Genomic DNA, 27,829 nt, shown 5'->3' with positions numbered 1-27,829 from the left:
TGAAAATTTTTTTGGCCTATATATTTTAACAAGGAAACTAACTAACAGTAAGAGTTGAACAATTACTACTTATAAAATTATTCATTAATGAAACATTGAAATACAGTATTAGATACATTAATGTTAGTTTATATCTATCATTAGAAAAATTGAATATTTATGAGGTACCATACCTTTTAAAAATGTAATTTAAACTTTTTAAATTTTATATTGCAAATTGATAGTATAACTAGCACATATAAAATATATAGCTAGTTTACAATTAATTCAACAAGTATTATTATTAGTACAGTAGATTTTAATATTATTTGTTATATATATATATATATATATATATATAAGTATATAAATTCATTTATTTTTAATAAAGAGTATATTATTTTATTTAAAAAAAATAAAATAAAATACATCGTTCAATACATTCTAAATTTCGAATTATTGAAGGTAAACTAGGGAAAGTTTTTTGTTTACAATTTTTTAAAAGAATCAAACGTACTCTAATTACATTATAAATATTAAGTTTAAAAAATTGAATACTGCAGTAAAACAACATTTAAAATTTTATGAATTAAAATTGTTTCTGTAGCTATTAACATAAAAATAATTAATTAAAAATATATTTTACAACTCATGAATTTTATTTCCTTGGTACTTGGACAGCATAATATGTATGGAGTTAATTTTTGTGAAAACAATTATAATATTTTCAAGAACAATTTTAAGGAAATAAGTCAATATTTAAAATCTTTTAGAAATTGCGGCTATTATTTCATCAATCTTAAAAGATATATATATATATATATATATTCGTTCTTTGAATCGTTTATTCATTCGTAATATGTTCCTTTATCACTTTTGTATATACATTTGTATATAGACAGAGAAGACTCAGTTTCCTGAAATAAGTGGGAATAATATTTAAGTTCTTAAAACTGTATGTAAATGTTAGTCACAAGCGTTTTGCGATTACGCATTATGTAGATGCGCAATCACTTAGACAATGACTGCCCGTCCAATAATTCTTCTGCGCGAAGTTTGATCTCCTTCCATGAGTACTCAATATCTTTACTTTCGGTGAAACGTGAACAAATAGCCAAGCGCAAGAAGAAATTGCTTTGTATTTTCGACGGCACTAAATGAATATTTCCAGCTCCATTTATTCGCTTTAAAAGCGCTTCATTTAATTCGTTCGTACCCTGTAAAATGACACAAATATAAAAATTAATTAAAAATTAATTTAAAGAGAATATCTAACCATTAATCTATACATTATATATCTAACAATATTCGACAACGTATTAGTATATAATATTATTATAAATAACTATTTATTATAAATTTACCATTTTGTTATATTATTATTCAATTGCATCGAAAATAGAATAAAAATGAATTGGAATTGTAATAAGTAATTCTAATGAAAATATATACAATATTCTACATTTAAAAAATTTTATATAGTAAAATATATTTTAATAAATATGATAAAAATTCAAATAATAGAAAAAATTGTTTATAAATAAACTCATTTATTTTAAAATGACATTAACATACTATAAAATAACAAACAATATTCACCTTTAGTCTAAAGCAAACAAGACCAAGAATAACTTCTTCAACAATTTCAAATCTAGGATCGGATAAGACCATTTCCTCAAATTCATGAGCTAAAGCAACGTGGATCCTTATATATTTTTGAAGGTTCTCTATACCATATAATCTAAGAACAAACCACAATTTTAAAGCTCTAAATCTTCTACCAAGAGGAATTTGCCAATGCTAAAAGAATAATTAATACAAAATATTGTAAACAAATATTTTTTTATAAAATAGAAATTATAATATAAAATAGCAAAATATTTATTCAAAATTATTCATACACGGTAATCTGGCACACATCCCTGCAAATCATGTTTAAGATAAAGAGGATCAACATTAAATGCATTAATGATATATGTTGGTTCTTTCAACCACAAAGGTGAACAATCGAAATTGACTAACATCCATTTGTGTGGATTGAAATTAAAAGAATCTGCTCTCTCTATTCCATTCATTAAGTAGCGAAATTCTGGGCAAATAAATGCAGATCCTAAAATATTTATGTAAATTTTATAAAATATATTTAGATGAAAATAGTATACCATTGTAATAAAATAATATAATATTTTAAATAAAAAAATACCATCATTTAATAATATTTAAACAAGGTTTCCAGCAAGTTAATTGAAGATTAAAAATTAATTGAAAATATAGATTATTATATTACTATATAATATAAATTAAAATACTTTTCTAAATTATTTTCTAAAAAATAATTACAGTTTAATATTAAGCTATTCATTTATTTATCTTAAAGTCAGTTTTTAAATACAATACCAATATTATATGTAGCATTTATACTGCTGCATCATAACAAATTTAATTATTCATAAAAAATAAATAATAACATAGTTTGAAGTATACATATAATATATAAATGATTAATAATTTATTTACTTACACAAATAATTTAGTTTTAACAATCTGATAAAAGTATGTAAACAATAATATTATACTAACTATCTATATTTTAAATAAATAAAAATATTTGTATTTTTATAAAAGTATATAATTTTTCTGTTGTAAAATATTGAATAGAATTGTCAATATAAACAATATATTTTATCTACTAAAAATTTACAAGAATAAATGAAGAAGATGAGTTAATAAAATACTAGTACAAAAAATAGATCCGATAATATTAATCAGAAGAATAATTTTAATTGAAAATCAATAGAATTTAGTAACGATAAATTTTAAATAATAAAAGAAATTAATACAAAATTTAATTTGGCAAAATTGAAAAATTGCGATAGAAACTTGTTTTGTTTTTATAATATATTATTTAAATTACACAAATTCATATAAAAAGAAATTTGGCCTTAGCATTCAAGATTATTTATTCACATTATATTTAAAAAAATTACACAAAATTTATAAAAATTTTATTTCTGCAACCATCAGAGTATATAATAATGTGATAGAATCCAATTAATTAATTAGAATGATACATAAAATGATAATACAATTTATCAAAAAAATACTTTTCAAATAATCAGATCTATTCAAATTCTTAATTTATAAACCAGAAAAATAAGATAGATTCATGAAAATTATGAATTCAAATTTTAATATTTAATCATAAATTATATAATTTTCAGAGTTTTTTATGATATGAGAAAAGAATTATATGCAAGTGCAAAATTCATTACATTTAAGTACTTTTTTAAAGTTTAATTATTTTAAATATATTTATTAAATCTAATAGCTAATAATAATTTAATATTAGTAAATAATAATTATAAATTTACAATTTTAAACTCTTTTATTCATTTTAATATCTTATAATTATTTATTAAATTTTTACATTAATAGATAAAATTTTTGTTTTATACCTTTGATTTTCAATGTCGAATACATTTTTTAATTCATGATGTCAAAAAATATTAGAAGAATATGAAAATAAAATAAAAATGATATGATTTTCATAAAATTAACTTAAAATATGGAAATTTTTGGAACTTTTCTACATTAATGAAAAAAATTATTTCAAAATCAAAATATAAAAAAAGCAATATTTTTAACATCTTTAATTTTTAAACTGCTCAATAAAAATACTGCGCTTAATAATATTAAATATTAAAATAATTAAATACTAACCTGCATATGCAGCATCAACATGTAGCCAAATTTTTTCACTATTGCAAATTGGTCCTATTTCATCCAAACGGTCAAATGTGCAAGATGAAGTGGTTCCTAACGTGACAACAACCTAATATAAAATTTAAATAAATATTTGTTCAAAAATATTAAATAAGTGAATATTTTTATTAAACGGAGCCTTTACATAGAACGGAATTAGTCCTTGCTCTTTGTCAACACGAATGGCTGTCGCAAATGTTTCTCCGCGTAGTCGATGTTTACCATCTGTTTCAAGAAGTCTAAACTGAATACCTCCCAAAAGACCAGCTCGTTCTACGGAACTATGTGCTTGAACTATAATTAATATTAACGCAATAATTTAATGATACAAAAAATAACATTGCTCTTACAAAATTTTACTTTATTTTATTTTTAGCATAAAATAAATTATTAATATTTTTAATTTTTAAATTTGTTTTTTAAAAATAACGATAAAATTAATATAATGAACTACTAATTATGATTATAAATTTGAATTTGAAATAAATTAACGAGGTATATAAATTTATTATTTATCAAAATCAAGTTATTCATTAGGATAAATTATGAATTGTAGTTGTATTTGAAATTAAAATTATTTTATATAAAATAAATTTTATATATAAGCATATTCCAAATTCTATTTTTAAAGTTATATATTTTATTAAATAATAACGAGTAATTGATTTGAAAAGTGAATTTACTTAATCAAAGTAGTTATAGTAGTGCAGATTTTCTTATATAATATGATAAAAACAGTTTATTCTTCGCCCTTACTTCAATGAACTGTCATCTAAAATCATTTTACTTTGAAAATTTTATAATCATACAAAGTATATCGATGATTTAAAAACAAAACTATTTGCCTAACTTCTAATGTATTACTAAATAAAGAAACATTACGTTTGTCACAAAAGTTTGTCTATTCATTAGGCCTATATATTAAGCATATCAAACTGATGGAGTAAAATCTTGAATGAGTATTACACATCTTAAAAAGGTAAAATTAAAAATGTTACATTTTTCACAACTGAATGGACTCTTTTTTTCAAAATATACGGACTTTATTCTGTTCAATAACGATCGGCGAAAAATATTACTTGGTACCGAGATACTATTATTGGGAGCTTTAGAACTTAAAAAGAAATAAATCGGCCACTAAAGTATAAATTGATTTGTACTGAAATGAAAAGTAAAAGTATATAAATTATTAATAACTTTACTAATTTGAAGCAATTTAAAATATTTTCATCAAGCTTTTATATCTCTAGAAAAATCATCTAATCAAAACATTGAAAAGAACTTAATTATGAATCATGAAAATATAAATACATAGCAGAATTTGATATAATTTAACTCGGGTTATTATTTCTAATGCTAAATTAAGCGTTGATTTTGAAATTACAATTTCAAAATTCTAATTAAATATTTATTACTAGCAAAAGATCGAACGTGTTATCTATTTATTTAAAAAATTAATGATTATACGGGAATATACGTATTATTAATAATAATACGGGCACAATTATACTTAAGTAAATTTTTATAAACAAAATAAGATAAATCTTTTTTTCATCATTATTAATCTTATTTGAAGATGTAAAAACATTTTTTACAATACATATTTATTGAAAAATCAAAACATCAAATTTTCATAATTGTTATCAATTTGGAGAAATTATTTACGCGAATGATTATCAACTACTTTTTTTAAGTCATTATTTTCAAAGGAAAATATTAAATAAAAATAAAATGTAAGAAAAAAAAAATATTTTAAATATGTTCAATGTCCAAGAATATTATTATTTTTCAGTTATATTATTGATAACAATCGTATATTATGTACTATTAATAGGTTCACAATTATTAAATTAACAACAAAATGAATTATTCTAACTAAATATCTGAATATAATAGAGAAGTAAAAGCCTCCACCTAATAACAAATAATGTAAATTTATAATAAGTATATTTTTAATATGCTTATAAGGTAAATGTGGACTGAATAACTATAAGAAAAAATTAATGCGACCTGTATTGATCATTAAAAAATTACTCCGATTAAAATGTTATTATAATTAAAAAAGAAAAAAGAAAATGCATGAGCTTAAAGAACATTATAAAACATTGGGAATAATTTCTAAGTAGGTATTTCTAATTATAGTATTATATTGGTGTTTTACAATAATTAAATAGTATCAAATATTGTTTTTAATTTTTATGCCAATACACGTGTTAATATGTTGCTAATATAAATTTATATACATAAAACTATGCAGTACAGAATATTAATAAAATTAAGTAACTGTACATTTAATATTCAGCAATTATAGTAATTATCTATCAACAAATTAAAAAATTTAGAAATAATATTATATCTAGTTAAAATTGTATATCTCAACAGTTCTTATCTAGAAATAAGAATAAAAATGAAGATTCATTGAATTATAGACAAAATATTAAATTTTTTTTTAAATTCCCATAAAATAATTAGATTTCATTTTTAGATTATAATTTTAATATCCAAATGACGTAATGAAATTTAACAATTGTTTATAATTTGATAATATACGAGGCAAAAATATAATTTGTTTTTTTAATGGATTAAAATTGTCAGGTTAAAGAACATTATTAGGAATTCTAAATATATATAAAGAGAATATAAATAATATAAAGAGAAAATAAAGAGGAACACATTAACAAATAGAAAAGATGTAATCTATGAGCTACAAATATTAAAATCACACTTAACCGTACTTAAAAATATTGTGGGATCATATCCGCCTATTGAGTTATTAAATATATTTCATAATAAAATTAATATTGAAAATTAAATTTATAGAAATTGAATTATATATCGAATTATTTATTTTATTTTCTAATAATTAAGATATTTACATTATTGTATAAAGTGCAAGCTGCATATAAAAGCAAAATTATTCAACTTAATAGTGTAAAACATATTCTTCCAAACAAATTACAAGCACACAAAAAATAGATTAGATAGAAAATATGCTTATATATGTTAATATATTTAAGTACATGCATTATTTATATTCTTACTATATGACTTTACTCAAAAAAATGTCAACAATAGGAATTTCGATCAATTTTATTAACTGATTAATTAAAATAAAGTTTAACTTTATTTTATAATTAACTTTATTTTATAATTAACTTTATTTTATAATTAACTTTATTTTATAATTAACTTTATTTTATAATTAACTTTATTTTATAATTAACTTTATTTTATAATTAACTTTATTTTATAATTAACTTTATTTTATAATTAACTTTATTTTATAATTAACTTTATTTTATAATTAACTTTATTTTATAATTAACTTTATTTTATAATTAACTTTATTTTATAATTAACTTTATTTTATAATTAACTTTATTTTATAATTAACTTTATTTTATAATTAACTTTATTTTAATTAATCAGTTAATAAAATTGATCGAAATTCCTATTGTTGACATTTTTTTGAGTAAAGTCATATAGTAAGAATATAAATAATGCATGTACTTAAATAGATTAACATATATAAGCATATTTTCTATCTAATCTATTTTTTATGTGCTTGTAATTTGTTTGGAAGAATATGTTTTACACTATTAAGTTGAATAATTTTGCTTTTATATGCAGCTTGCACTTTATACAATAATGTAAATATCTTAATTATTAGAAATGATGATAAATAATAAAATTAAAAAAAAAATTAAATGAAAACAATTTATTATTTTTTATTTAAAATAAATTAAAATAATAATGGGCATAAAGTAAATCCATTTTGCCCAACTCCTTAGATTCATAAATGAAATCTATATAGTACTCTTAAAATGGATGTTATTTGAAATGGGAATAGAACTGACGGAGCTCGAAATGAATTTTCAGTAGTTCTAGAGATTATTACGCGTTGCCATGGTAATAAAGTGCCCTTTGATGAAGTAACTTAACGTCAAGCCCATACATCTATTGTCATTTCCTATCCACTAACTGAATATTAAGATATTTTTTATTACATTGTTTCATCTATTGATCACTTTTTTGTTTTTACTTTTACTCAATTTAGTGTTTAATTTAGCTATGAAACTTAATATATCGTTAAAAATTGTACAATAAGTTAATTAATTAAATAATATATATTTTGTCACAAAAATACTATTTTATTTAAAAATAAATTAGAATAATAAAAAATTAATAGAAAATTTTATAATTAACTGATAATTGCTTACAATTCTTATATAATAAAATACATAATAAAAAATAATAAAAAATTCTAAAATATTTTATTAAAATAGTATTGACTTACGTGATCCATATGCAACTAATTTTCCAACAATTTCATTATCTGTCCATTCTGAATGTAGTTCTTTGATTTGTTTGATTTTTTTAACCTTAGCACCTAAAAGTGCTACCAAAGTTGCTTCACTTGCTGTACCCTTACATTATAGTGAAACACAAATAAAGTAATTATTTAGTTTAATCTAATAAGAATATATTATATATTAATATATTAATATTATATAAGAATATATATTTTTTGCTAATAAAATAATAGTATAATTTTAATCGTAATTTTATTATAAAATTTAAAGAGAATCTTATAATTTATTTTATTGTTAATTATAGTACTTATTATGTTTTATTGTAGGATTTACTTGAATTACACCTCCTCCATTACCGTCGCCGCAAGCCAAAAATTCCTTTGGCAATTCAATCATTTTTCCTAACCAATCAAGCATTATTACTTCGAGTTCTGTGCACGCTGGACTTGCAATCTAACATATATAAGATAATATCAATATTATTCTGAGTGAACATATAAATATATATTAAATATTTGTTTAAAAGATTTACCCATGTAAATCCTATACAAGCGATTGCACCACTAAGCATATCTGCAACTATTGCAGGATAAGATTGACCCGTAGGAAAATATGCATGAAATTTGGGACTGTGCCAATGAGTTACCTAATAAAAATAAGAAAATTATTCAATCTTATTATGATACTAAATTGTATATTAAGTTAATTTTCTATGTTAATATATTACATTTTTTAATTAAATATTAAATTTTATATATCCTTAAATATAATTTGTAAAACTATTTAAAATTTTGAATGAAATATAAATAATAATAAATATAAATTATACATAAGCTATATATACAATTATACATAATTATAAATAATAAATAAACGAATACTGAAAATTCAAAACATTTGGAAGTGCTATCAAATTAAAAACTACATTGGTTGAAATTGGAATTTCAACATGAATAATAAAATTTACAATAATGTGATTTAATGTAAATTTACAATAATTTCTTTATAATATTTCCTTTGATATTAAAATAAAATACAATTGAAAACGTGAATTTATTAATTTTTTAGAAATTATATGTATAATTATTTTATTAACTTTAAATATTGTTTCTAAGCTAATTGTATTTTAAAAAAATTTTTATTTTATGTTTATATATAACTTACGCCAGGCATTATTACTCTTTCGATATCATTCATAATATTTTGCCATGCTTCAGGATACTGTGGTGCTTCATCAGGAACTAGGGGTTTCATATAACCGGGCTGCACAATTGGTAAAACTCTCCTAAAATACCAACTTTCAAGTTAAAATTTGACTTATAAAATTGATTAATGAAATCTAAACATATTAATGCTCTATTAATATTAATTACTTATAACTTAAATATTTTAAAGTTTTTATAAGAATTATTAATGAACTCTTATGTTGAAATATAAATATTCTTAAAATTTTTTAATTGGACATGCATATTAATAAAATGTTTATTTTTATTATAGAAATTTTTCTTTATAATTTAATATAATTAAGTAAATAATATAAATTATTAAAAGTACAATTTACTAAAGCATACTGGTGTTTTATACTTATTGAATATTATATAATTTCAAAATAACAATCTTTTTTAAAATATATTAAAAACAATTTAGATTCTAGTAGAACATTTTATTTTTTACTATGCATTAAAATTATGTAATTATAAATTATTAATTCTTGAATATCTATTTACATATGTTATAAACATATTGATAGATTATATTAACATTTTTAAATGTTATTTTCGATTAGTTAATGAATTTAAGATTACGTATTTAGAAAGTAAATTGATATGTCAATTATACAATATTTATGTACACTTCGTGAACATCTATATTTATATATTAATCTATAAATTTTTAATTGAATATAAATTAAAGTACCAAAGAAAAAGAATTTTTTTATTTCATTTATCTAATGTTTAATGCCTTGAAAGCTTAAAATTTTAAAGACCAAAATCCTTATAGTTTCGATATTTATTTAAATCATCTATTAAACGAAATCATTACAATCATATATTTTTTATTGTACATGTATTCATGATGCAAGGTATTGTCAAGGTTAATTTTTCTTTCCGTTCATGAACGTTTCACTTTTCGTATAAATACGCAACATATATGTTGGTCTAACATTCTATAGATATCACAAGATAAGTGTTGTATAATTGTATATGTACATAGATGCAGGTTTTGTACACAATCCTTGATCCCAAATCATACTTTTATCAATGAATAGTCTTATAATTTGAAGATGCATAAAAACCTTACTATAAGTGATTGCATTTTTCAAGGTAGGATTACTTACCTTTCTCTTATGTTTTCCAGATATTGCACAATGAAATCTGTCATTTCCTTTGAGAAATCTTTAAATTCATTTGGATCCATTGTAACTGTAATTAATTAATATATTTCTTATTTTGAAGCCAACTATTTTATTAGTGTAATATTTGTTAATTTTTATCCATAAATGAATATAAAATATTACGCTTAGTTACAAATTAAATGAAATAATGTAAGAATGATTTCTTATTCTACAACTAATCTTATTTTACAACTAATATTATCTTATAAAAGCTTAGTAATATTTATTTTATGCAATATACTATTATTTTAAAGATTTGTCCATATAAATTACTTGTATTTTATTTTTATAAGCAAGTATAAGTAATATACTAATTAATAATGGTACATTTGAATATAAAATATAGTATTATATAAATATAAATAAAATATACATATATATAACATAAAAGTCTTTAAATTTATCGTAAAATTACATAAAAAACTAATATTCTTCAGTTTTTCTTTTTATTTCAAATAAATGTACGCTTAAAATATTAAAAAATTACTTATTAATATTATGCTATTATTAAATTGAACTTCCACGATACAATAAAAATAATGAAATAAACAATAAATATAAAATTTAATGTATAATTTATAGTACATAATAAATTTACAGAATTTAATAACAACAATAATTAACGAATACCTTGAGTATTAATAAATATATTTACATTTTGAAACATTTTTCTTTAAATAAAGAAGTTTGTTATATTTCTAACTTCCAATAAATCTTTAAAATTAGATAAAGAAGTTGTATTGTTTGCAATTTATATAATTTGTAATTCTCTCATATTTATTGGATCAATATAAAATTTTCGTAAAATATTACATGTATGTTAGCTAATCTTAATTATTTTAAATCGTACTATATTTATTATTAACGACTTTTTCCTTTGATAAATTAACTTATAAACTTATAAAGATTATTCGAATAATCTATTTGAACTGGAATTATTACATTAAATTGATTTAGTTAATATTTTTTACATATAAGATATATTATAAGATGAATTTGCTTAATATAATACTTTTTTTTATTTTTATCTATATAATTATACATAAAATTCTTACATTCATTTAAATATATTCTGAACATAAATTAAATATATTTATAATACTGAAAAATAATAAAATTAATCACAAAAATCAATGCTAACAGTCATAATAAATGAAGCCAATTTCGAAATAATATTAAAAATTAAATATATTAAAATTAAATTATTATTATTTTATTGTGACATTCCATAAACTTTAATTAAATTTTAAATCAATGTAAATATAAACGGAACCACATTTATTACTCATTTTATAACTATTGTCATTATTGCTTAATAAATTAAATATATCCCATAAATTGTTTAATCATAAATAAAGTCATCAAAAATAAAAATACTCTCTAGTATAATTAATAAAATTAAGGAAGCATTATGTATATATTATTTTATTATACGTATTTTTTTTAGATTGAAATATATCAAATATTCGAAATTTTTTAGTAAATAATTTATAATTCCAGTAGATATCATTTTTATTTATATAAAAATAAATAAATAAAATATAAACTATTTCTTATAGAATCGTTTTTTAACAATAATAAAATAATGAAATTATTTTTATAGACAATTTAATATAAAATTATTTTAAAACTTAAAACATTGCTTCTTGTAGATTCATAATTTATTCTTTATTTGTTAGTATTATGAAAAAATAAAAAGTAAATGTTTTAATTAAAAACCTAAAAATATTTCTTAAGCCATTATTATATTTTGTAAATTCAACATTATAATAAATTACAAATAAAAATTATAAATTTAAAATTTAGAAATATTTTAAATTGGTAAATATTAATATGTAATTGGTAAATATTAATAAGATAATTAAATTGGTAATATACTTATATATATCTATATATATAAGTACAGTTGAAAATTAAAAGTTAATATTACATCAAATAATAAAATCAAATCCTAATAAAAGTTATTGATTTATTAAACCGTAATTACAATTTTACAAAATAAAATTTAAGTCATTAATTGATAGTTTATTTCATTTTTTACATTCAGTCATATATTACTATAATAATAATTATACAATAAATTATAAGATAATCATAAAAATGAGTTTAAACAAAAAATAGGACATAATTATTCGTTTTAAATCTAAATTTATATGATAACATTGATTATTTTATTTAATAATTATATTAATTAAAATTATATTATATTAATAATTTAATTGAGAATATTTTACTTATTATATAAATATATATTTTTTTTAATAATTCAAAATTATTTAAATCCCAACACATTTCATTAATAAATTTATCATTGTGTCAGTATAAGTATTTATCTTAAAGCATTTTTTATTTAATTTACACATGTTCATCTTTATTCATTTACAGAGTATAGAAGATACAAAATACTGTAATAAAGTATTTAATAAATTATTAAATATATACTAACTGTAATATTTTTACTAATTATAATGAACATAGTTTCAAGTCAGATTGTAAAGTAATTTTTGAATGACATTTTTAAGCTAAATTATTTGTTTGTGTAAATATGTAAATATTTGTATCTACTTTCAATATTTCTTTTAAAGTACATGCAACTATTTTTATTTACGGTTATTAGTACCATATCTCGAAATATATATGTCTAAATAAAATAAATTGATGTTCTTATTAATAGTCCTTTGACAAATTTTGTAAATATTCTTTAAATTAGAATTAAATATATAATATTTATATAATACTATGAGAACTTAACGGTATATTAATAAATATAATTAATATAAAAATTAATAAATCTTTATTTAAAGTGATTTATAAATTAATTCATTAATTTAAATCTATTAAAGCTTTTAATGTAAGTATGTAATATGTAAGTAATAAAGTTTTTTTTAAACAATTTATTAAAATAAATATGTCTAAATAAATTATATTGCCAAATTCTTTAATCAAGTCCCTTTATACTAATTTAACTAAAAGAAATGAGAAAAAATTATATGTACAGACGGGTACGCGTGTATGTGTTTTATATATATGCTTTATTTTATAGATTTAATAAAATATGTTTTAACTTGAAAAAATTATTTTATCTGGTTCACAACATGAATGAAAATCGTAATTTATATAATTAAGTAATTTTCTTTCAAATTCATATTATCAAATAATAAACATTTTAAAATTTAAAATTCTTATTTTATATAATAGAGAATTATAATACAAATTTTTTTTTAGTAAAATTAGTAATACTAAATTAATGAATTATACTGAAATCTACAATTAAAAGTTTCTATGGAATATCGTGATCAATTAATATTGATTTGCATGTATCTTTATGCTAGACTGTACAAAATTCTTTAACAGAATCAATATTTTTATTAATATTAATATTGCAAATTACTCTAACAATAGTTTAATATATGTTATGTTTTTCTAAAATTTATGGTTTAATGTAAAAGCTGATATTTATAAAAAATTCCAAATTATTAATTTTAGTATTTAGTGCAACAGATAGATCATGTGAAGTTAAATCATTCATTCGCAATGCTAAAAAAGTTGTTGGATTTTCAAAGTGGACAATGAAAAATTAAAGATAGAACTCGTAATATTAATTATTGAAATATGGTAACTTAATAATAGTGACTTAAACATTTTTAATTTACACATAGTTGTATAAATTAAGCAGAATTCAAAATAAAATTTTAATAATTAATATTGAATAATTCTTATTTATTTTATTTTATAAACATTTTCTAAATTACTTTGGAATATGATAAATAATTTTTTTATAAGGTTGAAATATTTACTAATATAGAATTTTTATTTATTGGAAAAATTTTAAAAACATTCATATTGATCATTTCTTATAAAAATTAAGAAAAAAACTCAAATGTGCTTTTGTATTTGAATATATTAACTTTACATTTATATTTATAAAAACTAATTATTTAAAAATATTTTATTCATTGTTATTAATGTTATGATATTAATAAAAATCATTTATTTTGGTTTTAAAATATTTTGAAAATTTAAATAATTTAAAGAAATGAGAAAACTTACTAGTTAATGATTGTTGTCTAAGACACTTATTCTTACACCAATAGTTACCCAGACAAAAACTACCTTATTTAACATAAAATGTTATTATTTTATTAACAAATTTATTAACATTAATTCTTAATATAAGAGTTCTCAATATTAAGAAAATGCTTCAACAAATGAAATCCAATATTTCCATGTTTTTCATAAATATAAGAACAATATTACATATACAAGCATTAAAATACACAATTATATTATTTATGAATGATTTATAAATTCTACTTTTACATGTAATATATAACATATTTAATAGCACAGATCCCATTTAAAATAATAAATGAATAACTATAGCTAGGTATACGAGAATAAGTAAATTATTCTTTATTTTAAACCAAAGATATGTACATTCATTTATATATGTGTAATAAATGACACACTTGGTAAAACTTTTAGTTTTTGTTTTACTTTCACAAATATTGCACAAATCAGTGAAGGTCAATGTGCTTCTACTTAAGTTGACTATTTGTGGTATTAATATTTTTTCTTTTTATAACTTTTACACTGAAATCAACAATAATAAAAAATAATACTTTCTATCTTTAATAATATTAATGAGTTGAAATTTTATACTATCTATTTGAGTACTAATTCATATGAATAATTGTTAAAATATTTACTCAATCTATCTTTAATTATCACAAATAAATGGCATTATTTAGATAAATAATAGAATTTGAGAAACACCATCTGGCTTAAAATACTGAAATACAATTAAATTAAATTATTATCGTTAACGTATACTTTATATTTAAATTATAAACATAATATTATAGAATACTGTTAACAAAGATATTATTTATATTATTTAATATTTGAAGATACAGTAACGATTTCTAATACACAACATTATTTATAACATTTAATTTATTTTAAAATTAAATTAATACATTATAACGATAAAATAGGATATCCTAATAATTCTAAATTTATACATTTGATCGAATTTAATCATTTTGAGAAGAATTTTAGATAAGCTCTAAGCTTAATAAAAAAACTAATATTATTTGCCATCTGCAATAGTATCTAATTTGCTAATTCACTTACTCTTTTATATGAGGATTAATCTTCTTGAATAACTTTATTGAGAAGATGCTTAGATTGAATGCTTGTATGATGTATTAAAGAAACGAAAGCTGGGTCAATAAGTAACACGCAGAATGGTAGAAAATGTAGGTAAAAATTAAAAGCTCTTCTCTCAGCCCTTGCTTCGTAATACAATTCTCTAGTGTCATGCGCAACTACGCTGATGTGAGCGTCGCGTGGTAACTGACGGTAGGTGAGATAGTGGCTGGAGTCGAGGTTGCCTCAGATTTATATACACCCCACCCCTGCGTTTAGCACTGGTGTTCTACCAAATTAAATCTATCGCTCACTATGGTTGTGTAATTGCATATGGAAGACACTGCCTCTCCATATATCTTATATACATTTTCTCAGGACTAAATGTTTTTTCCACTGGTACATGATGGACTGAATGTACCTTTGAAATTTAAAAATATATAAGTTTAATACTCATGTATGAGTTTTTTCACCATTTTCTTTAGTATTTATACTAAATACTTAGGTATAATTTAGATTTTAGGTAGAAAACCAATTTGGAATTTACTATATCTCTCTGTAAAATCATTTTGCATTAAAAAAGTTTATTAAGAAATTTTTACTAAAGAACAATTTTAACGTAGAATGGTATTTTAGGGAGATGATAAAGTAAAACAACGTTAAATTTCAATGCAATACAATATAAAAATTAAAGTTATTGTGCATATATTATTTATAACAATTAATTAAACTCTATAAAACTTATACATTCGATATTATATAATAATATATAACATTTAATGTAATATTTATATAATAAAGTTTATTAGTTAATAACTATAATTTAAATTTTGGAATCAGTTAGTAAACTATTTGATACATTTTGTAAACAAAATTTTTTTTTGTATAAAAAATTATTTGTATATTTATTGTATTATATTTGAGAACTGATATGATGACAAGAGTTCTTAAAAATATGAAAATAATTACCTTTATTGTTTCAATATATATGCTCAATATATCAGAATAATATCAATTTATATTAATACGATTTTGTAATATTAGTTAATTACTTATTGTATAAACGTTAATATTTATTTTTTAATTTATAATTAAAAAAAAATCTGCATACGTACGCGATTAAAATATTTTATATATGAAAATACGAATAATTGTCAAAAAATTTCAAATTAAACGTATTCATCTCAATAGATATTATTATTAAAAAATGAATAGCAATGAATAAGATCATATTTCCTTTGAAAAAAGATAAATGTATTTTATTATAATTATGTTATAACTATTACGTTCCGTAGTTATAAAACTACATGTAGATATATTTAAAACTTGTACTACTTTTTATCATTATTTTTTAACACTTTTTATTCTTAATTATTTGCATAATCAACAATCAGTATCAAACAATAAAAAAAGAATTAAAGCAAACGTGACATCGAATAGACAGATTTTTTTTTTCTAGTTTGTACCAACTAAAAAAATTTATTTTATTTTTCTACTCCTAATAGATTAACTTAGTTAGTGCTGAAATCGTAGTGTATACTTTTAACAAGTACCTTTTTATTTTACTGTCTTACATTCAAACAAGCATAAATATGTATGTAGCTTCTTGTATAGTAGAATTTGCTTTTAACCATGTTAATAAAATGTTCAAAGTTACTTATCTTTATAATTAAAAATATAATAAAAAGAGTAACAGAAATTTTTTTTAAAAAGATAAGAGAATACAAAAATAATATATTAATCATTTTGATTAAACTACACATTGTAAATGAAAATTTAGTAATTGCATTAATTATAGCGTTATGTTTTCTTCTAAGATTATTTAAAACTATACTTAAAGAGTTTCTAAAACTTTTAAATTACTATATTCTATAAAACAGAATATCCAAAAAACATTAAAAACAGCAAAAATAGAGAAAGTTAAACAATGGCCATTGCATGAATAAAATTATAAACATTAAAAATCCGTTTTTCTTCATTTGTTTCAGCCGTCTAAGTTGTATGAAATATAGAGAAGCTAATATACTGATTTTGAAGTAATAGTTTAATATTCTGCTTTTAATTATAATTCTATATCGCTGAATATTTTAATTTATCATTATAATTTATAATTATAATATTTATTATATAATTATAATAATTTATAAATTATAATACTTTAGTAATGTAATATAAATTATAATATTATAGATTAACCCTAAATAGACTATTCAATGATGGTTTCATTCATTTATCACAGTGTACTAAATTTAAATAAATATGAATTATAACGTGTTGTCCTTTACCATTCTTTTTTATTTTTCCATCTCTTTTTAATTGAAAATATTCTGTCTCTTGTATGTACTGTCAGTTTAAATATATTATAAATGTTTAACATTATGTAAAGAATACTTAATCATAATTCCAATATACCAAACTTTTTTACTTAATAAATCTATTATTGTTGAAATAAAAATATGTTTAATGTTATTACTTAATGTAACAATTATGTAATGTAAAATTTAATGTAATAATAGTTTAATTTTCTTCCATGAACACTTCATTTTTGCTATGTCCACAATTCAAACATTTTTATGTATGAAATCTTGCATTTGCGTTTCATTTTTTATCTAGCTAAATTGGTAGTAGATCGCCGAGTATACTACAATTTTTTAAATTATACTTTGAGAAATAGCAAAGTGATACTAATAGACAAATGAAAGAAATAAAAAATAAATAATACTACAATTAAAATTAATTAATTTTTTTATTTTTACTTCTACCACGTATAATTTTTCTTTAAATTTTTAATTTCAAAAACAATCTAAATATTTTCAAATAATTTCAAATAATAATTACATTTGAAAAAATATTTGAAAAAACTAAGAAAACATTCTACTAAAAGCAACTATATAAAAATGCTCCATATTATTATTAATAGTATAAAGTAAAAACATTAAAATGTAGTATTATTATTATATTTGACAATTGCGATAAAAATATTAATATTATCAAAATAATGGTATGTCATCTAAATTGAACATTTTTAAAAATAAGGATTTTATAAAAAGTATAAATTTTATTTAAAAATTAATTAATGTTCCAATATATTTCGCATTTTAAATTTTAAATTATTAATAGTCTGTAACAAAATTTGTTATAAAATTGATGAAATTTATTCAAACAAATATTAAGAAGTATATATAAATTCTGTTTATGTTATTTCTTTATGGTGTATTTTGACTGTTGATTATTTATTGTCATTCAATCTTTCTGATAAGATGCAAATAACTATTTATTATTAACTTTTATTGATAAATTTACATAATATCAAAATTAAATCAACACTTACTTGGTTTATAAACAATTTAATAATAAATCAAGTTTTATTTAATTAACATTGAAATTTTAAATCTAATAAATAAATAAAATTCAAAAGTTTCGATAAGTGCTGTAAATAAATTGCAATGTTACACTAAGATAAGCCAATATTTTACGGATGAAATATTAATATAAATGTTAAAATTATATAATATAGATGATTATAAGTATTATAAGTAAATTAAAGAATATATATATATATATGTATTATAATTCAAAATAAATTATAATATAAGGAAAAGGTAATCATATATTATTGAAATAATTAAATTAAACAATAAATTAAATGAAATTATACAAACAAATTCTTTAAAATTTTTAAAATCTTTTTAAAATTTTGTTTTAAATAATTAAACAATTTATTCATTTTTGAAGATATATTATTTATATTAAATTTAAGGTAATTATAATTTTTAATATTTTTTATTACAAATAATATTTATACAAACCGACTAAAAAAATAAGATTGTCTTAAATATTATTTTTGTCTTTAAAATAATGGTGCTCTAGAAATTTCTTAATAAAAAAAATCAATAAAAAATGTTAAATTCAGAACAATATTATTATTCTATCATAAATGCACAAAAAATTATTTGTATGAATTAAATATTCTCTATTAGTAAGTACATAATATAAATATCTTATAATATCTTAAATGGAATTTTTATATTAAAAATTATATTTGATTTTTAATAATCTTCATCTTTATTAAATAAATAAATTGGAGAACAAATTAGAAAGTTTGAAAAAAATGTAAAGCAGGTAATAAAAGCTAAGAAGTGAAAGTAAAAACGAAATTACTCAATATAAAGCAGTAACAATATAATTTGATCTTTTTTTTATTCACTTTTGTAGAAAATGAAACATTACTCTATTTCAGTATAAATTTCTGTACATTACGTGTTGTTTACTTACATTTATTTGCTGGTGATGTTAGAATTAAATGTAATAAAACTTAGATAAATAAATAAAATCAGAATAAAGTGTAATAAATATCATCTTTTTTAATTTAAATAGTATATTTCAGCAACATAATTTTCTAATTTACTAAATTCAGGACCAATAAAATTATTCAAAAGACTTTTAATTAAATATTTATTTAATAACATATTTCTGATGTAAATTTTTTTAACTTTAAACAATTTTATATGTAAAGGATTCTGTTTTTCAGTAAAATTTTCTATTAAATTTTTCAACTATAACAAAGAAAAATGAAATGTTATATAATAATCACTTAGAATTAACCGTTTAAAATATTCAAATTCGTAGTTAAATAATTAATTAGATATATACATTTTATAAAATTTTTAACATTATTTTTAATTATTTATTTTATGTTATTTATCTTCCCTTGCAAATTGGCAATTAATTTTATTACCTAATAGATAATAAATAAACCATAAATACATTGTGCAATATTTTCATAAATGATATTTTTATAAATATATGTAGTATTGACTGATAAATAAAATTAATTTTATTATTAAAAATGACAGTGCTACAATTTCTTATTCATTTGTTTTAACCTAAAAAATCATTTTCTTTCTAATGATGAGCTTATATATTTTTATCTATATATTTTTAAGGTTCGAATAAATTCCATATAATTATTCTATATGATATAACAAAATATTTATTAAATTTTAAAAATAACGCAAAATGATATTTGTTTATTCTTGAATTTCTCCAATGTCTTCGCTGTATCCATAATTTATAGTCGTTGATATATTTTGTAAATACGTCATTCACCATGGCCTAAATATATCTTGATAAATAGAGTTGTATTCTATCTAGTAAATTGATAACCTTTCCACATCATATTTGAAGATAAAATAGAATATATGTTTATTCCTCTTTCCTCTACTTTCTAATATGAAAACAGTAATGAAAGCATTTTTTATTTTCTGTAGCTAATCCAATATAACATTTAGATATTACAATATTTGCTGATGAAACTTATTATTGAAATTTGTTTGTACTACTGCAGATCAATTAAAGAAATTACAAATATTGTCTGGTTTATAATAAAATTTCAAAAGATGATGTGAACAAACTAAATTTTATTATATATAGAAATAATGAAATAAGCTACTATTGTATTCAAGTACATATAACAAAAATTTGTATATGAGACAAATAATACATAAAATATGATGAAAATTAATGAAATGTATTCTAATGAATATTTCACTAAATAATATTTATTAAAAATTTAATAATATATATCGGAATAATACTGCCTAGTATTCATTGTTAAAATAATTATATGTCTTATTCGATTTGTAAATAAAATATTTGATTATAAAAACAAAACCTAATCTTGCTGGGAACTATTAAACATATGAAGATACACAAAATTCAAATTACATAAAACTTTTGAATTTAAATGATTTGGCTTTTAAACACAAATTAATGTTTTAATATATACTACCATAATTATTTAAATAAAATCTTTAGTGTAATTGATATATTTTTTAACTTTCTCAGAAATTTGTTAGTGTATTCTTCTTCACAATTAATAAGAAAGAATTAAATTTGTAAATGACATTCAACGACATATTTTATCTTCATTCAAATATATTAAAATTAATACACAGTTAGTAAGTTTATATCTATATTTTTTTCTTGCTATTCTGGTTTTCTTTATGTATTTAATATATCTATCATGTGAAATTTATAAAATATTAGTTTAACTTTTGAATGCAAAGTTAAATAAAATTTATTGTACTTACATGTAAAAACACCTATAATAATTTTTTAAATTTTTTTAAAAATTCAAAAAGTAACAGTTTCATAGTAAATGAAAAAAATTTAGTATATAAATTAAAAACAAAATTACTAATTTAATCGCATAATTATTAAGATTATTTTAAGATAAACTTTGAATTGTATTTAAATTTAAATAAAGAACAAGAATTTCAAAAATATGCAGACTAATAATTATTTTAAAATTAGGTAATTTTGATTTTTATTAATATTTTTATTTAAAAATCAATTTTATTTTCTATATAAAATAATAATATAAGATTATTCTGAATTACTATAATATTATAATATTAATAAAATAAACATATATTTTATTTAATATATTATATTTAATTTTTTTCATTATTTCATAGTACAATAAACTTCTTGGAAAATATTCAAATTAAATATTATTTAAAAAAAAATTAAATTAAGTTAGCTCAAGTATTGTATAAATAATTATTGCAAAAAATAATAGTATATATTTTATAGAATAATTTGTATTATATTATTTAATATTACACATAGATAATTTGTAGATCTGAATTATAAAAAAAATTTAATTTTTTTACATTTTTTGTTTAAGCATAAATAATTATGAAATAAAAACTACTTACAATAAGTTTTTTTTAGAAATTGTATTGTAATAAAGGTAATAAAATTAAATAACTTATAAAAGTAAGTAGAGAAACAAAAAATATATCAGTTTTCTCCTAAAACCTTAGAAACAATTGATTTGACAGTATAGGAGGATGATTTCAAAGCAAACTGTATCAATTCCATTATTAATTTAAAATTCATGGGATATGAATGAAAATGTGTAATTAAAAAGAAAAGAAGAAAATATATAGGACCGACTACAAGAGATTATAAACAAAAATGTACAAGATTGTCATAATTTTATCGCACTTTTGACAGCATAAATGAGGTTAGTTTCTCACATGCTAAAAAACATTAAAATTGACGGTCAAACATTCTTAATAACTTTAAATTGAATATTTATTACGTATAATATTTTTATAAAGTCTCTACAGTTCGGCAATGGAGTGCATAAGAGAATTGCTTGCATATTTTGACTGTATAAACTTTCACTGGGTAGTTGTAGTATTTACAGGCCTCTACATACATCTACGACAAATTTGCTTAATTGGCTTGTGTTTCGAGGTAACAAAGGAAGCCCCTTTTGATCCTTCTTATGCCTCACTTATTTTCATCTTCTCTGCACTTTGTCTGATAGCTGAATATAGCTTATGGCCAAAATCATTGAAAGAGCCACCGATTCAATTACTTATTATTTATGAAGTAAGTTAGTGTAATATTTTTTAATTAAATTTCAGAATTTTTAGAGTATATTAATGAATTGCAGATGTTGGTATCAGCCTTAGTAACAGATTTAGTAACACGTATCATTTGGATACCTCTAATGCACATCACTTTATGTGTCACACAAGAGTCAGGTAAAATGGTAAATATAGAAAATATTAAATTTCAATAAATAATTACTCATCATGTTACTTAACTTATGTTAATGTTAGATCATAATAAATTAATATATTATGATTATTGGTAATGAAAGTTTTATCAAATCGAACTAAAACAATATCTTTCATTATTTTCTAAAAATATTTAATCCTAAATATAATAAAAACTATGAACAATTAAAGCAAAAATGCTAAATGAAAAATTTAAATTAGGAATGTAATCAACCTATATTTAACAAAATCAATTCAAATTAAAACGTTTAATTTTAGATTTTATAAAAAATAAATGTTTATTATTTATTAAAAATCTATTATTTTATCTTATATATGATTGTGCTTTCATCTATTGCATTTACATATAATTTTATCTTTCATTTATAAATAAAATAATTATATCCCTTAATATCTAAAGTCAAAATGAAAATGATAAAAAAACAGTTTAATAATATATTCATAGCGAGTTGACATTTTTAAACATACTATAATTAAATTTTTCTTCCTATTAATAATTTTTAATTCTTAAATATTATGTAGAAGTAATTAAAATAAAGTAATTTTATCCTAGCTACTATGGTTAAATTCACAAATGGAATTAGGAAAATATTCTATTTTGACAACCACAGCTTCATATATGGGAACAGATATAGCAGCAATGCATACAGCATTTTGTATCTCTGTACTAACTTTTTTATGGATGCTTGATGCTACCGAAACACTTGACTCACTTTTAATAGATCTCTGGGCGAAGTACTAAGTAATATATAATCATATTTTCAATTAATTCATTCAATGAAAATTTAATTTAACATTTTAATTTATAGAAATCATGGAATACTAAATCATGTATACAAAAATAGAAGAATTATTTTTAAATTGTCTGAAGTCTTCGATTCATTCACATGTGGTTTATTAAAATTTAGACAAATATGTAAATCATTTATCCTCTATTTTTCATATACTTAAATTAAAAATATTTTTCTTTTGTACCAATTTTGTAAGATGTATTTTCATTTTAGATTGTTGTTCTTAAGATGTAATTCGTATTTGCATTTCCTTTCATCAAATGTAATTAATATTAAAATATTTTTCGTAAGACATTTCAAATCTTTAATAAATTTTCAATGTATAAAATTTGATTACATATTCTGTTTGATTGTGTTAATATTATGTTTTTTATTTAAGGCAAAAGTAATCTAGTACTATAAAATTAAAAAATTTAATATTCGACAAATCTGTGTACAAATATGTGTGATTATTTTGAATATTTAAATACAAATATTTGAATATTTGAATATTTAAAACATTAATAAAATGAATTATACATATAATAAATAAATCAGAATATTATTATTACAGAATACAGAATAAATAAAAAATTCCAAAAAATTGTATTATATATCAAAAGTAATAATTATATATAAAAATGATTAAACTAATATGTACTTTTGTTTAATTTTATAGAATGAAAATAATTTTTTTTAACTAATATAACATTTTGTAAAAAAATTGTACTAAGACATATTTTACTCAAAACGAATTTATTACTCTATAAATAAAATATATTAAAAATATAAATATAATGAAAATTATAAAAAATATAGGAAAAATCATTAATACAATAAATTTTACTTATAAAATATAATTATTTATTTTAAGAGAAATAATTTGAAGTAGAAAACATTTCTGGAAACTAGAATAAATTATTTTTTAATATATGTTTTTCCTACATATCTTATTTCTCTTTTTTGCATTTTGAAAACATAAGGGTTAATCGATATTACTATTTTCATTTACAAGAAGAGTAAATTGGACTTCAAAAAGCATTAAACTTTAGATTAATTTGTTTTTAGAAAATTATATTTGAATGATTTTGTAAAATTATTTTATATATTTATTGTTTGTTTAAGCATAGAAGTTGCTACTGTTATTAATCAAATATATATTTTAAGCACATTTTTTTACTAAAACTGAAAATAATTTTGTACCAAAATTAGAGTTGTAATTTACACATGCTCTTACTTTTATAAAATATTTCTGTTAAATAAACTTACTCTTATTTAATCAAATAAAAAATTTGTATTAACAAACTAGTCCATTTAGAATTATAAATAAAAATTTAAATGAAACTTTTTAATTATTTATTTTAAAAAAAATCTTATATAAAAATTACACATGTTTTACATTATTAATATAAAATATTCTTACGTCGAAGCAATTTTATAAAAGAATTATATATATGTATATATTATATAATTCATTTTAAAACCCTGTTTTTACTTAAGCTATATTGCAATATATAAAATATATGTGTAATTTCTTTAATATAATATCTTTTACAAAATCAATAGTTTAAAAGTTTCATTTATATATATATTTTTATAATTAAGAAATATATTTGTAATTAATTTTGTAACATATATAGTAAGTCTTATACATAAATAATTGTGTATATATATTTCAATTTTATACAAGTATTTATTTTGAACAAAAATGATCTAAACTACTCATCAGTCTATTAAAATTTTTATTTCGACTATTTCATAATACACTGAAGTTCAATGCATAATGTTTAAATTGTTAAGATGTTCAATGTAATTGAAAAATAAGTTTCATAAATTTTAATTATAAGTTTTCAAAATATAAAATGACGAAGATAATTTACACAATTTGGGCACTTGTATTAAACTCTATGGGTATTTCAATATTCAAAACCTGTTTTGTTGATGCACTTGAAGATGAATATGGAGATAATTTTCTATCCGGACCTCCGATAACCTCTTTTATCTTTGCTCTTGGTGTATATACAATAATAACCAATCTTAACATATATCCTGCATATTTTCGAAACCCGATCACTATATTAATGAGTCTTTACGAAGTAAGATTAAGTTTATATAAACAATAAAATGGATCATTCTATTATATACATTTAATTTTTTTAAGAAATATTTATCTACTGTACAAAATATAAAATCTTCATAAAATAATATTCTTTATTTTATTTAAATTTTATTTCTTAATAAATATTTTTAAAAAATATTAAAGTGCATTATACATTTAAAAGAATATCAGTGCTATAATTAAATATGTTATGATTTCAGTTATAATTTAAATTTTATTTTAAGTACATTTATATATTAATTTATTATAAAGATGATAAATAAAAAAAAAGTTTATTTAGTTTTAAATATTATTAAATAGTATTCAAAAATATTTTAAATAATTCCACTTATGCTTTATTATATTAATTAATTTCAATGATTAAATCTAACACTTTATATATATATTTAGCAAGGAATATAATTTATCTACTATAAAAGATCAATATTAATAGCATTAATTATTTATGTTGGTATTCTTATTTTTAAATTAATCTAAAACTACTAATAATTATTAATTAATAATTTTATCTTTCAGTTTCTAGTAACATCATTTTTATTAGACTTTTGTATAGCCTGTATCTGGACGCCTATTGATTTTCATATTTATATAACATTGACTAAAACTCTACGTAGGGTAAATTATAATTTTACTTCGTTTTCAAAAATATGTATTATATTATATATATATATATATATATATATATATATATATATATATATATATATATTATATTATATAATTATAATATTATATTAGAAGTAATTTCAAAAATATTACATAATAGTAAAACTTTATATAAATTACCAAAAATTCGGCAAACTATTATGAAACTAATAATTAGGATATAATTTATATTAAAAATATGTAAAGATAAATAATGTGAAAAATTAAGTATATAAACTCTGGTTAAAGCTAAAAGATTACGTAATAAAATTACCAATGGTATTCACAATAAAAAATTAGTAATTTTAATAGCAAATAAATAAATAATTCGATATCACCGATTTTTATGGTAGTTTAAACCTAGTGTTCAATTATTATTATAATACATTGTAAACATCTAAAAGTAAGCTTGTTTGTATATAATATTATCTATACTAAAATATCTTCATTGCATACTGTTAATAATAAATTGTAATTAAAAAATATTTACAACCTGTAATGTATTTAATAAAAATATATAAAATATAAACATTTCAACTTTTATTTGATATAAAATTAATTCATTTCTTGATTAATATGTTTTACACCTAACTCATTTGTTAATATTACAATATTTAAGAATAGCTATTGATGAAATGCAACTACATATAAAAACTGCATAATTCAATAATTTTAATTTTATATAACTATTCGATATAGATTCTTTTGTGTTTTGGAATGAATGAGGCAGCGGCATGGATACTATATAATAAATTTCCTATGGCAATTCTTTGTTTTATAATATCGATAGGATTTTTCCTGATCACATTGCACATTACAAGATCTGTAGATTTTAGTATGTATACGTAAGTAAATAATTATTCCTTATAATTATTTAAAATATTTTGAAATGTAAAACATAAATTTTTTAGTGACTATGGCATATGTTGCTTCATTGGTTATTTAAAGAATAAGCTGATAAAAAGAATAGCCTGTGAATTACCAAGATTATGTGAAGTTCAGTGTAGTGGATGTAAAAGTCAAAAACGAACTAGAGGTCGAAAGCGAAGTCGAAGGAATATAAATAATCGTTATGAAAATGATTAAATTAAAACTAA

The 27,829-nt window shown here is 19.2% G+C and overlaps 3 protein-coding genes across 4 annotated transcripts; 2 read left to right on the top strand and 1 right to left on the bottom strand.

Annotated features, from left to right (window-relative positions):
- Positions 1–792: 792 nt before the first annotated feature.
- Positions 793–25,975, bottom strand: Ddc (aromatic-L-amino-acid decarboxylase). Its single transcript, XM_011496667.1, has 11 exons — positions 25,899–25,975; positions 10,393–10,477; positions 9,219–9,339; positions 8,587–8,700; positions 8,388–8,507; positions 8,039–8,168; positions 3,887–4,035; positions 3,700–3,811; positions 1,881–2,089; positions 1,579–1,779; positions 793–1,196 (listed from the first exon to the last, which is right to left on the bottom strand). The coding sequence occupies exons 2-11, from the start codon at positions 10,470–10,472 to the stop codon at positions 990–992; spliced, it is 1,443 nt and encodes a 480-aa protein (XP_011494969.1). The 5' UTR covers positions 10,473–10,477; positions 25,899–25,975; the 3' UTR covers positions 793–989.
- Positions 22,369–24,109, top strand: LOC105359908 (uncharacterized). 2 transcript variants are annotated; one of them, XM_011496665.1, is made up of 5 exons: positions 22,369–22,383; positions 22,449–23,007; positions 23,072–23,170; positions 23,752–23,940; positions 24,008–24,109. In XM_011496665.1, the coding sequence occupies exons 2-4, from the start codon at positions 22,747–22,749 to the stop codon at positions 23,938–23,940; spliced, it is 549 nt and encodes a 182-aa protein (XP_011494967.1). In that variant the 5' UTR covers positions 22,369–22,383; positions 22,449–22,746; the 3' UTR covers positions 24,008–24,109. The 2 variants fall into 2 exon arrangements, with proteins under 2 accessions (XP_011494967.1, XP_011494966.1); XM_011496664.1 differs by lacking the exon at positions 22,369–22,383 and having other exon boundaries at positions 22,411–23,007.
- Positions 25,784–27,829, top strand: LOC105359910 (uncharacterized). The gene is made up of 4 exons (XM_011496668.1): positions 25,784–26,064; positions 26,604–26,702; positions 27,432–27,577; positions 27,644–27,829. Exons 1-4 carry the CDS (start codon positions 25,831–25,833, stop codon positions 27,816–27,818), a joined length of 654 nt encoding a protein of 217 aa, XP_011494970.1. The 5' UTR covers positions 25,784–25,830; the 3' UTR covers positions 27,819–27,829.

Source organism: Ceratosolen solmsi, unplaced genomic scaffold, assembly GCF_000503995.2.
Source record: "Ceratosolen solmsi marchali unplaced genomic scaffold, CerSol_1.0 scaffold29, whole genome shotgun sequence".
NCBI classification, from domain to species: domain Eukaryota; kingdom Metazoa; phylum Arthropoda; class Insecta; order Hymenoptera; family Agaonidae; genus Ceratosolen; species Ceratosolen solmsi.
The sequence above is the reverse complement of the archived record's forward strand: the minus strand, read 5'-3'. Positions and strand labels throughout refer to the sequence as shown.

What these genes read in the sequence shown, in the direction of transcription:
- Ddc (XM_011496667.1), bottom strand. Translation starts at nt 10,472, where the DNA reads ATGGATCCAAATGAATTTAAAGATTTCTCAAAGGAAATGACAGATTTC. An exon ending in ATGGAGGAGGTGTAATTCAA is followed by an intron (nt 8,169 to 8,387) that starts GTAAATCCTACA and finishes CTATAATGTAAG; the next exon opens with GGTACAGCAAGTGAAGCAAC. An exon ending in TTGTTTGCTTTAGACTAAAG is followed by an intron (nt 1,197 to 1,578) that starts GTGAATATTGTT and finishes GTCATTTTACAG; the next exon opens with GGTACGAACGAATTAAATGA.
- LOC105359908 (XM_011496665.1), top strand. Translation starts at nt 22,747, where the DNA reads ATGGAGTGCATAAGAGAATTGCTTGCATATTTTGACTGTATAAACTTT. An exon ending in AATTACTTATTATTTATGAA is followed by an intron (nt 23,008 to 23,071) that starts GTAAGTTAGTGT and finishes AATGAATTGCAG; the next exon opens with ATGTTGGTATCAGCCTTAGT. An exon ending in CACAAGAGTCAGGTAAAATG is followed by an intron (nt 23,171 to 23,751) that starts GTAAATATAGAA and finishes ATTTTATCCTAG; the next exon opens with CTACTATGGTTAAATTCACA.
- LOC105359910 (XM_011496668.1), top strand. Translation starts at nt 25,831, where the DNA reads ATGACGAAGATAATTTACACAATTTGGGCACTTGTATTAAACTCTATG. An exon ending in TATTAATGAGTCTTTACGAA is followed by an intron (nt 26,065 to 26,603) that starts GTAAGATTAAGT and finishes TTTATCTTTCAG; the next exon opens with TTTCTAGTAACATCATTTTT. An exon ending in TGACTAAAACTCTACGTAGG is followed by an intron (nt 26,703 to 27,431) that starts GTAAATTATAAT and finishes TATTCGATATAG; the next exon opens with ATTCTTTTGTGTTTTGGAAT.